Genomic DNA, 12,500 nt, shown 5'->3' on the forward strand with positions numbered 1-12,500 from the left:
TTTGGACAGTAATTTAATACAATTATCTATTATTGAACAATGATGGTGCGTGTGTTTGTGTGTGTGTGTGTATTGGTTTGTGTTTGTGTGTGTTTGTGCATGCGTCTCACATCTGATAAACCATGTATAACATGCATATCCAATTCACAGTACAGTCGGAGCAACTCATTTAATTCACACACAAACGTGCATGCGCCTGAACACCGATGTGTGTTTTTGAGATGGTTTCCTATCAACAGGTGTCGCAGCGTGGAGGGAGATGCTGGTAGATTGCCCGGGAGCTCTTTATTAGAAAACAGATTGTGTAGCGCCGTGCTGCGAGCTAGCTTTAGAGCTAATCCTGGAGCTGGGCAGCTAGGGGACATGAGTGCTCAGCGCTCTGCCATGCTGTAGGAGGGGGGGTATTACCCAGCCTTCGCCTGGGTAATACCCCCCCCCCCCCAAGATCAGGCAGGCAGGGGTGTGTTCAGGGGGGGCGGGGGGGGTATTACCCAGCCTTCGCCTGGGTAATACCCCCCCTCCTAAGAGCAGGCAGGCAGGGGTGTGTTCGGGGGGGGGGGGTGTTACCCAGGCGAAGGCGAGGTAGAGCTCGATAATGTGGATGGGTGTACTCAGTCGTCTCAATAAATCAGGGCTTGAGAAGCGGGAACAGGCGCTGAGTGCTGGAGGAGGACAAAGCAAGCCTACTTAAGCCTGCTTAGCACCTAAACCTCACCACTTGTTCCTTCTCCGTCCAGGATATCTCCCCTCTATGTCTCTCTCTCTCTCTCTCTCTCTCTCTCTCTCTCTCTTCCGCCCTCCAATCTCCCTCCCTCCCTTTCTGCTATTCACTTTCTCTTGCTACTTCAGTCCCTCCAAGCAGACTCTTCTCTTTATCCTCCTCCTCCTCCATGTCTTCTTGTCTTCTTGTTGAGCCAGCTGCAGGCAGCGTAACACACGTCAGATCCGACCTCTGCATCTCTGAGTCTCTTCAGGATGAAAAGGCGTCTCGCTCCGTAACGTGTTGCTGTCTATCGGCAGTCAGCCACCTTGAAACTCCCTTTTTGGGGTTTAGTTTCTTGTTCCCGTGCGCCAACTTTCATTATTTTGTGTTTCTTCTTCTGAAAGAGTTTCAGGGCACTCTGGATTTGGCGGTTTGTTAATTGCACGGTACAATTCTGTCTGAATCAATAGGGGATTAAACTTGAATACATTTACCAAGGGGATTAGGGATGTGTGTGCGCGCGTGTGTACGGTATGTGGGGTGTTTGTTTCTGTGTGTTTCTGTCTGTGTGTCTGTGTGTGTATGAACGTGGGTGCGTGTGTGTTTGTGCACACACGTAAACTGCATCTGCAGCCTGGAGCAATCATTAAACCTGTGAAAAAACCTCTCTGTGTCTGAAAGTTGAGTTCACTAATAGCAGGGGTTAGAAGTACAAACAATCTTCGTATTCCCACATCTACCTTCACTGCAGAAAGCACCATCCGTCAAAAACTGCTCGTCAAAACCTCAGGGCTCCATCACAAAGTCTCCTATTCCCTCCTCCAACAACATCACCCATGGAGGAGATGTTCACACGTGCTAACGGTAGCATTAGCGACATTATATAGTGCTCAACAGAAGGAACCCCCGACTGCCCCAACCCAAGTCACTACACCACATTACACTATAATATACTATATTAAACCATACTACACTATACTACATTATACAATACTACAGTATGTTACACTATACTATACTATAACACACAACACTACACTACATTATACAATACTACAGTACGTTACACTATACTATACTATATTACACCATACTATACTATATTACATTATACAATACTACACTATGTTACACTATACTATACTATATTACACCATACTATACTATACTACTTTATACAAAACTACACTACATTACACTATACTATACTATATTACACCATACTATACTATTATACATTATACAATACTACACTACGTTACACTATACTATATTATACTACACTATACCATGACACATTATACTTTACTACACTATACTACACTACATTACACTATTCTATACATCACCACACTACAATACATTATACTATACTACAGTATACTATACTATACTAAACTATACCGCAGTACATTCCACTATAATATACTATATTACACTACATTACACTATACTATATTACACTATACTATACTATGCTGTACTATACTGTATTATACTGTACTATACTATGCTACACTACGCTAGGGGGCCGGCCACCTGCTCTGGGGTGGGGCAGAGACCCTAACCTTAACCCTATCACCCTCTCTCCACCTGGATCCCCCTGCCATCCACCCGTCCTTCTACACATAGAGCAGCCATTGTTTTAACGCTACGGCTTCCCCCTCTCTGCCACATCGTCTACGGAGCGAGACAGCTCTCCGTCTAGCGGCGAGACAGGAGGACATTCCCTCCCTCCTCAGAGGAGGAGGGGACACATGAACTTATTCTCATGTGTGTGTGTGCACTTTTGGGTACCTGTGTGTAAAAGTGTGACCCCAGCGACTAACAAAACATTTTTCTGTCCTCTGTGTGTGTGTGTGTGTGTGTGTGTGTGTGTGTGTGTGTGTCTTGCAGGTGCACCCGGAAGGAGAAATGCGAGCGGTCGTCTGAGCCTCGGCGCTTCGCCTCCGACCTCCAGCAGTGCGTGCGTCTCAGCGTGCACCCCAACAACATCTCCGTGTCCCAGTTCAGCGTCACGGTGAGCGGGGCGCAGAGACCTCCCTCCCTTCCTCCCCCCTCCCTCCCTCCCTCCCTCCCCCCTCCCTCCCTCAATCCCTCCCTCCCTCCCTCCTTCCTTCCCCCCCTCCCTCCCTCCCCCCTCCCTCCCTCCCTCCCTCCCTCCCTCCTTCCTTCCCCCCCTCCCTCCCTCCCTCCCTCCCTCCCCCTCCCTCCCTCCCTCCCCCTCCCTCCCTCCCTCCCCCCTCCCTCCCTCCCTCCCTCCCTCCCCCCTCCCTCAATCCCTCCCTCCCTCCCTCCCTCCCTCCCTCCCTCCCTCCCCCCCCCCCCCTCTGGGTAATCCTGTTCCAGCTGAAGCCGACCGCGCGGCTCCTGCAGGCTGTAGTGTATCCGGTGTTATCAGAAGAGCCATGACGTCTGTATGTCCCGGCTGAAGGCGCCCAGAGGCCATCTCGCTTTCAAACGGACAGAAGGCGGCATTCTGCCTTTAGTTCCCCCCTCCCCCCTCCCCCCACCTCCACACCAACCCAGCTGGAGTGGGCTTAGAGGGGCCATTACAACGTTCTGAAAGCCCATCTCAATTCCTCTTCAGTAATTCTTGACCAACAGTTCTGGAATCACCAAGCAGTCATGTTCTCGTTGTTCTTGTTGTTAAAGTCATTGGTGACCTGAAACCCTCTATATGTGAACGAGTTGGCCAACCCATCAGACATTCACTTTATTATTCAGCATTTGTATTCTGTAATCACACTGATGGTCACATGCTCACATCATCACATCATCATTGTTCATCATCATCATCATCATCATCATTATCATCATCATCAATATTTGACAGCCATCTGCCAGAACTCCCTAGTGTCTGTTATTCCTCTTTATCCGTGTTCTTACCTTCCTGAAGTGCCTTTTTGGCTTTTCGCAAAAATATTCCCCCTCTCAATGACCCGTCATCCAACATTTTTCCATTTTTAATAATTCAATAAAATCTGGCTAGCATTTGAAGATTATTGCCTGAGGAGGAAGTAAGTGGTTTCACCTTGTTAAACACTAGTGTCCCTCGACTGCCATCAAGTATGCAGGATTCAAAGATTATACTTTTAGAATGTCTTTTCTGATAGGATTCGATATATTCTGAATTCCGCTGAAACCTCGGAGCTGTCACATTTCAATTTCATCTTGTGTGTGATGTTGGGGTAATGGCTTTAATCTCAGAGGCCAAGAGTACAAATATGCAATATGATTTCCTAAGGTCAGGCCTGGGTGGCTATTGTCAATTCTAACAGTGACCCACATCACACAACCAGATCCCTGGGTCACAGGAAAATAGTGGTTTTCCCAGATAGACCTCCCTCTAATAATATTCATTGAGTGTGTGTGTGTGTGTGTGTGTGTGTGTGTGTGTGTGTGTGTGTGGGTGTGTGTTCATTTATACCTGATTGTGTGTTTTTGTGTGCATTTCTACATGATTGCGTGTGGATTTCTACGTGTTTGTGTGTGAGTTGCGTCGTTATCGTCTGTGTGGTTCTGTGCGTGGCATATGTGTGTGCGTGTGTGTGTGCGTGTGTGTGTGTGTGTGTCTGTCTCAGCCTGAAGCCAGGACAGCATTTAACCTTTTCCCAGTGAGTGAGCATTAGCCGACAGCTACGCCCGGCCTCTCCCATCCGTCTGAAGGCCAGGCAGAGGTCCAGTCAGACAGACCCTGTGCTCCCACTTGACCTTTCTGTTATTAAATGTGTTTTCATTTGAAAAAAGACCAACCGTGTGTGTTAGAATGTATATATGTGGTATGTGCCTTATCCGCCCAGGGGCCATCTTGCTAGCTGGCTGATGGAACAGAATGCAGAATCCCGCCTTCTGTTCCATCAGCCAGCTAACGTTTACAACGAGGACGGCCGCCAGGTGAAGAAGGCCAATTGAGAAGAAAACAAACTGATGGGGAAAAATAATGACCTATTCTGCGGGGATAGATTTTCTTGATTTTAATATAAACTACTACTACTTATCCTGCGTATGCATAACTGGACCCTAACTAGATGTTTTTCAAAGGGAATATAACTATATCAGTCCAAAGTTCCCTTACAATTTGATTCCGCTTGATTCAGCTTGTCATCATTAACGTGGGCGCTGAGATACGAGTCCCTATGTCACGCCGCGACCAATCTCATTTGGGAAGATAATGAAAGCACAGTTTACTAATAAGCACCACAAATGTGCTCGACATATCTCGCCGTGCATCTTTGTGTGCGGCACAATGGCCTTGCGTGCAAGCTATCTGAATAAATTCACACCAAAGCATTTGCTCAGAGGTGTTTCATTTTCCCATGGCAACAAACAGAACACCATCGCCATATCTCGCTCTGCATTAGATATGGTGTGTATTAAGTGGGAATGGAACGTGTGTGTGTGTGTGTGTGTGTGTGTGTGTGCATGGGTGCGTGCGTGTGTGGGTGTGTTTGCGTGTTGTGTCCAAATATGAATTAAGGCAACTCCACCCCCGCCTGCTTTGCCTGTAAGAAGTAAAGAAAAGAGAGAGAGAGAGAGAGATGGTGAGAGAGAGACAGAGACAGAGAGAGAGAAAGAGAGAGAGAGAGGACGGGGGGTGAAGCGCCGCACCCCTGCGTCCCGTACCTCCCCCCCACCCCCGACTCCCCGGGCCCCAGACTGAGGGGGCAGACCAGAGAGCACAGTGGGAATCAATCTTCAAAATCGTTGTTTTTCCGATCTTAGAAGCAACCTTCGGCGTGGGGATGTTTTTGTTTCTCTGAACAAAGCGGAGGAGAAGGTGACAAACAGCTAAGCTTTCCTTCCGATCGCCATCTCACGCCCCTCCTCCACGTTTCAGTCTTCCCCTCGCCCCTGGACTCACCTCTACTCTTTCATCTCCCTTCCCTTCACATCATATTTAATCCTTCCTTTAGCCCGCCCTCCCGTGGTCATTGCCTTCAAAAAAACCATCCAAACATATCCCCCTCTGCGGTTATCTCTCTCTGTTTGAGCGTGTTCTGCCTATCTCTTGCTCTCTGTCTCCCAGTCTCTCTCGCTCCCTCTCTCTCTCTTGTTCATTCCCTATCTCTCTCTCTCGCAGTCCATCTATTCCCTCCCTCTCCCACCCCCCCGCTCTCACCCATCTCTCGTCCCCACATTGCCCCCGCCTGCGTCTCTGTCCCGTTTCAACACATCCATCACTTCCCCAGGATGGACCATAGTTTGGGGTGTTCTTTAAAGGCGTTGTTGGGTGCTGCTGACACGCTGACCTCCGTTGAGACGAGCTATCACTGTCCCTCATCAGTCTGTCGTCCATACTGCCGCCATCTTTAATGCAGCCATACCACATTGACCAATGGAGCCATTTGGGAGGAACTGTTCATGAATGGGGTGTGTGAAATGTGCCCTCCTGGTAGGGTGTGGATTTTAAAACCATTTGCAGGTAATGTTCTTCCTCGAAAAAATATTCTCGCCTGAAAGTTTGGGAATCATAAAAAAGCTGAATTGACATTTTAAACGTCCGTTCTCACTGGTGTTCCTTCTCTCTCTCCGTCTCGGTGCAGCTGGTGCTGGAGGCCCACAACGTTCCAGAACTTTCCGCCGGCGTCAACTGCAGCTTCGAGAACCTGGCGGAGATGGACGGCCTGGTCGAGGGGAACCGCGTCAGGTGCTTCTCCCCCGCAGAGAAGGAGGTGCCACGCATCATCGTCGACAAAGGTAGTGTCCGCCTGTACCTCAGTCCGCCTGTACCCCAGTCTGTGTCCGCCTGTACCCCAGTCCGCCTGTACCCCAGTCTGTGTCAGGCTGTACTCCAGTCTGTGTCTGGCTGTACCCCAGTCCGCCTGTACCCCAGTTTATGTCCGCCTGTACCCCAGTTCGCCTGTACCCCAGTCTGTGTCCGCCTGTACCCGAGTCTGTGACCGCCTGTACCCCAGTCTGTGTTCGGCTGTACCCCAGTCCTCCTGTACCCCAGTTTACGTCCGCCTGTACCCCAGTCCGCCTGTACCCCAGTCCACCTGAGCCCCAGTCCGCCTGTACCCCAGTCTGCCTGTACCCCAGTCTGAGTCTGCCTGTACCCCAGTCTGTGTCTGGCTGTACCCCAGTCTGTGTCCGCCTGTACCCCAGTCTGTGTCCGGCTGTACCCCAGTCTAAGTCCGCCTGTACCCCAGTCCGCCTTAACCCCAGTCTGAGTCTGCCTGTACCCCAGTCTGAGTCTGCCTGTACCCCAGTCTGCGTCCGGCTGTACCCCAGTCTGTGTCCGCCTGTACCCCAGTCCGCCTGTACCCCAGCCCGCTTATACCCCAGTCTACGTCCGCCTGTACCCCAGTCTGTGTCCGCCTGTACCCCAGTCAGTCTCTCCTGTACCCCAGTCTAAGTCCGGCTGTACCCCAGTCTAAGTCTGCCTGTACCCCAGTCCGCCTGTACCCCAGTCCGCCTGTACCCCGGTCTATGTCTGCAGAGCCTAGCTTAGCGTTTCCTATTGCAGCCTGAGCATCACCATAGCATAACCGTAGCTTAGCCTGAGTGTAGCCACAGCATAGCCATAGAACAGCTGTAGCCTAGCCGTAACATGGTCTTAATGTACCTGCAGCACGCTAAGCGTCTCCTTAGCCTATTTGAAGCGTAGCCGTAGCCAAGCTGTAGCGTAGCCGTAGCGTAGCAGGGCCCTGATGTGCTAACCCCGGGATATGATTTCTAATGAATGATAACATAAGTCATTAGGTTAACCTGGGGGGTCCCCCCCTCTCCTGGATGCCTCATAAGAGCTAGGAGAGGTAGACGCCGCCATGCTAAGAAAGACGAAGAAATAACTGCATTTATTCTGGATTCTGACGCGTTCCAACAGATGGGAGTGTGAAGAAAGTGCTTCCCCCTCTCTTCTTCTTCCCTCACTCTTTCCTCCCTGAGGTTCGTTAAATCCTGCTAATTGATCCGTTCCCCCATCTGGACAGACAGGGGCGGGCCGTCCGTCATCACTGATGTCACTTCCTATTGAGAGGCTGAGAACACTGATAACAACTCGATAAAGAGAGAAACACAGGGTGGGGGGGGGTGACAGAAGAGGGGGGGCTTTCGTTTCATCACGTCCTGAATGACACAGACATTTGTTAATGCTGGTAAAGTGTTGGGCGGCTCGTTTTAATTTGGGTAAGCCTATTAGTGTTTCTGTAAGCCGCACTGCAAACAAACAGACGTACACAAATACAATGAAACGCACGCACACACACACACACACACACACACACACACACACACACACACACACACACACACACACACACACACACACACACAAACACAAACAGATAAATTGACCAACGGGAAAATGAATTCCCAGTGGTAAATATTAGAGCGAGGGGGGGCCTTTCCTTCAGAGCGCTGCATGAATAATGATAGATGTGTAGGAGAGGGGGTGGGCACACCTCCATGAAATTACAGTGGTGGTACCTTCTGAGCCCCGCCATATGGAACCCCTCCCTCACTCTGAAATGCACACACTCACACAGACACACACACACAGACACACACACCACAAAGACACACGCACACCCACACATGCGCACACACGCAGACACACACGCAGGCACACACACATGCGCACACACACACACACACAGACAACCACCAGAGACACACACACCTATTCACATGCACACACTAACAGACACAAACCCGCACACACGTGCAAATACACACACATTCACACGCAAACACAAATGCATGCATGCGCGCACATAGAGAAGCACATGAATGTGTGGCGACATATAGCTTCGCATATGTCAGGGCGAGTGAACTGAAACACTATTTACACACATGTGCACTCAAGCATTCATTTAGTTTGATACATCGTTTTATTTATTTCTGGTTTAGCTACAAATGTACATCTGAATGCCTCAGGGCTGAGGGGGGATTCAGCACAGGTATTAAAGGACACATGCCACAAACGGGATCCCACAGATATATACGTTGCAGGCCAGTATGCACATAAATACACAGGCCACATCATAATCTATTTCTCGACAGGAATCTACCACTTTCATGTGTTGCAACAGGCCACTAGTTACAGCAGTATGGTCTGGAGGGAAGCAAATGGCAGGAGAGCGAAGGAGAGCGAGAGGGGGAGAGGGATATTGGGGGAGACAGCGAGAGGGAGCTTTATATAGCGATTGCAGGATTCAAGGTAACATTTAGGGGTGCTAATTAGGACAGAGCCATTGTCAGGAGTGCTTTTCAGTGATTGATGAATGATTTCTTCTTCGCTGGGGAGAGAAGATGGAGGAGGAGGAGGAGGAGGACATGAAAGAGGCAAGACTAAGGAGAAGAAGAAGTAGTATGTAGGAGGAGAGAGAGAGAGAGAGAGAGAGGGGGGAAGATGGGTTAGCCGTGTGGATGTGCTGTTGAATTAAACATGAACTCCTTCATTAGTGGCGAGACAAAAGGACACACCAAATACTGACAAGGCACACACGTACACATAAACGCATGAGCTCACACACACACACACTCACACATACACAAACCTTGGCGCGTACACTAACTCACACTCACTCACCCACACACACCCACACACACACACACACACACAAGCGCAGTCTTTCTTTTCATCTCCCTCCTCTCTCTTACCTTTTCAAAGACTTTTTGAAAGACACTGCTGGGGAATGTTTCAGCACCCAAGGGGATTGCGTGCGCACAAAATTCTATTGTGTCAAGTAATACTGCTAAAAGAGGGAGACTTAACCCAACAAAGCATTCAGCTCTCCGTATCTCACTTTAAAGAAACCACTGTTGCACTGCAACAGGTGATTCACCTGTGGCTGGTCGTCTTGATCCCCATGGGAACGCACTGTGGACATGCCTTTATCCCCTCCCTTCTACGGTCTCTCTTTTTCATTATTTCTTGTATACTTTCTTCATTCATCTCATTCTTTCTTTCCTTTTTTCTCCCTCCTTCCCTTTTTCATTCCCTCACTTGCTTCTTCCTTATAAACCGTTTTTTTTAGAAACAAAAATCATGCCTTTTAACATGAATTTGTTCCCTGGTTATTTTAGAGGACGGGTTAATTTAGAGGACATCCTATCTGCTCTTTAATGAAGTGGAGTGACTAGAACCAACTGATGGCTGTGATCTCTCCTTCCAGGTGACCACCAGATCGTGCAGCTTTACCTCAAATCCAAAGAGACGGGCCTGGCCTTTGCAAACACCACCTTTGTCTTCTACAACTGCAGCGTGCACAAATCGTAAGTTGCCCCTGGTAGTTGTGTAGTTTTAGTGGTGTAGTAGAGTAGTGTTCCTCCTTCTAAGTATGCAGTCTATCATGGACTTTCCTTGGTTCTCTCAATCTACATCAGCAGAGACACAGACAACAGCAGAAGATTTAAGAAAGATAAAAAATGCCCCCTTATTTTCTGCATTGATGAACCAATCTCGTAAAAAAGTCCCTGATTGGTCAGAAATAGGAAACAGGAAACAAACAAAAACTATCTTATACATACTGGCAAGTGGAGACAAAAGATACAGATATTCTCACAGAGCATTTCCCTCTCTAACAGCTGGCAGACAACGATGGCATTTCTGATGAATTACACTCAAGTTAAGCTTTTAAGTCTTACCTACAGCACCTTTAATCTCAGCTACTAAATAAATGTTCAATGTTCCTGTCCCCCTCGTTCAGTATTCGACAGCTACCTGCCAAAGCTGAGACTCTCAATGTTGCCTAACCCTACGCCGACCCCAGTGTCAATGTTGGCCTGCTGATCCCATCCCCAGTATAATGCAATGTCCGTTCCCCAGGTGCCTGGCCTGTGTGAGCAGCCCCTACCAGTGTCACTGGTGCAAGTACCGACATGACTGCACCCACGACCCACGCACCTGCTCCTTCCAGGAGGGGCGCGTCAAGCGGCCCGAGGTGAGTCCATCAGGGGGTTCAAGGGTCGATCCGCTCCCTTGACAGTGCTCCGTTGACCGGTCAAATGTGTGTTCTCGATTGAACATACTGTGTGAGTTTCGGACAGGCAGCGTGCCGCTTCGCAGTGCTGCTCCTGATCACCTCCGAAGGAGCTGCAGTGATGAAGTGGAACCGTTTGGCTGTGTGGTAGTGGTGCGTTACCCATCGCTGTCGTTTCCTGTTTGTTGACTCGACACGACAACAGGGGTTCTATTAAAGCACCGGGCGATCCTCCCGTCTGCCGCAGCACTCCATCTGGCACTGCTAGCCGCTAGCTCTTGGCACACGATGTCCCTGCCCTCTACCGCACTTCAAAGGAGGCATTGGATGCTGATAAATCGCAGCCGTTTCCTCTGCGCTCTGTGCTATTCCCCGCGACAGCTTAGTCTGTGTGAATTATCAATAGTATTGGCAGAGGCCACTCCTGTCAGACAGAGCCCAGCCATAATTAGGCTGCTTTGCGGCAGGGCTACCTATCCGATGGAACGGGGCGATGGTGGGCTGGGGAAGGCTAAATCTCCCCCGTCTCTCTCACCCTTTCCCATCCTTTCTCCTGTCAGTATCCTGAACCAGAACTGGCTGATTCCGGCCGGTCCCCCTTGGCGGCAAGGTCGGTGTGTTGAAGATTGAGAGTAGAGTGTGTATCGTGTGGGTGTGCGTGGACGGACACATACCCTCTCGTCCTGAGGTTTAAGGTAGTTTCCGGGAGGAGGAGGAGGAGAAGGAGGAGGAGAAGGAGGGCTTACAAGGAGTTAGAGTCCCTTAATCCCAGCCTGAAGGTTTGCAACGGAAATCACTGGTGGTGGTGATGATGTCTGGAACGTGGGGCGTCATTCGTCAGGGAGGGACACTGCCTAAGCCAGATTGCTTCCTTTGATGAGCAGCCCGGTCCCAATTGTGTTTTCCCACCCCTTGTTTCCCTCGGAGCCATTCGGCTCCCGTGCACACTGCGATATTATATTTTATTCTTCTTCAATTGTTCTCCATCCCCTTCGCTTCCCATCTCCTCTGCCCAGACCAGCCGATAGTCTTCTTGTTTCTGGTCGGTCCACACTGGCAGTAAACCGGGCAAGCGCCGGTCAGACGGACATGGATAACAATGCTCAAATCCCTTGCCATTGTGTGTCGGACGTAGGAAAATGAAAACAAAAAATAATCATCAAGGAAGTGTGGGAGATTTGCCTTGTTAATGACAATCCTTACTGGCTTGGCAGGGTTTTTTGTTTGCCTGTTTGATATGCTGTAATAGAAACGCAGGTGTATGGCAGACTAACTGACATTTCATTTGCTTTTAATTAACCCCTCTGATCCGAGAAAGGGAATTGGTGGGTGGTTTGGGGGCGTCTTAATAAATTAATAGCGTACGCAAACAGGGGCACAAATACTGTCTGACACGCCACAAACCAAGCTGTGCCTGAGACCCGACACAAAATCCACCCGCCCCGTGAACTTAGCGTGGAGCAGCTTGTGCCAGACGCATCTCGCTGCTCCAATCATGGGGATTTGGGGGAAGTGATCTGCGTTATCCCTTAACGCTATGCTAACGCACTATGCTAATGAGCACCGCCCAGTCGGCTGGGCCGGGGTTGAGCCTGTTGTTAGCATTCATAGGGGTGGATGGAAACAAAAGCCCGTCCTAGGCGTACGACCGGGGACTTTTGTTCCTACCAACAGGGGTTCGGGCACACGGATCAGACGCTAGCGTGTTGTCGGCGTATTAGCTTAGGCTACGTACATCCACACCACACCCCCTCCCCCATCTCAACCCTGATCACGCTTCAAGGACTCTGGCGGCGGATTAGCTTCATCAATGATGGACATGCATGTTTAAATGATTAAAGGACTCAAGGATGTTACACTGAATAAAT

The 12,500-nt window shown here is 49.5% G+C and overlaps 1 protein-coding gene across 1 annotated transcript in view; it reads left to right on the forward strand.

Moving 5' to 3' along the window:
• The window catches only part of plxna4 (plexin A4), a gene marked incomplete at both ends in the record, with an annotated part of 85,637 nt that overhangs the window by 9,325 nt on the left and 63,812 nt on the right, over positions 1-12,500 (forward strand). The window contains 4 exon segments of the mRNA XM_079755975.1: positions 2,600-2,723; positions 6,250-6,403; positions 9,826-9,925; positions 10,479-10,593. Of these exon segments, the coding sequence (XP_079612101.1) occupies positions 2,600-2,723; positions 6,250-6,403; positions 9,826-9,925; positions 10,479-10,593 (493 nt within the window).

This window comes from Pollachius pollachius (assembly GCF_949987615.1).
Source record: "Pollachius pollachius genome assembly, chromosome: 18".
NCBI classification, from domain to species: Eukaryota; Metazoa; Chordata; class Actinopteri; order Gadiformes; family Gadidae; genus Pollachius; species Pollachius pollachius.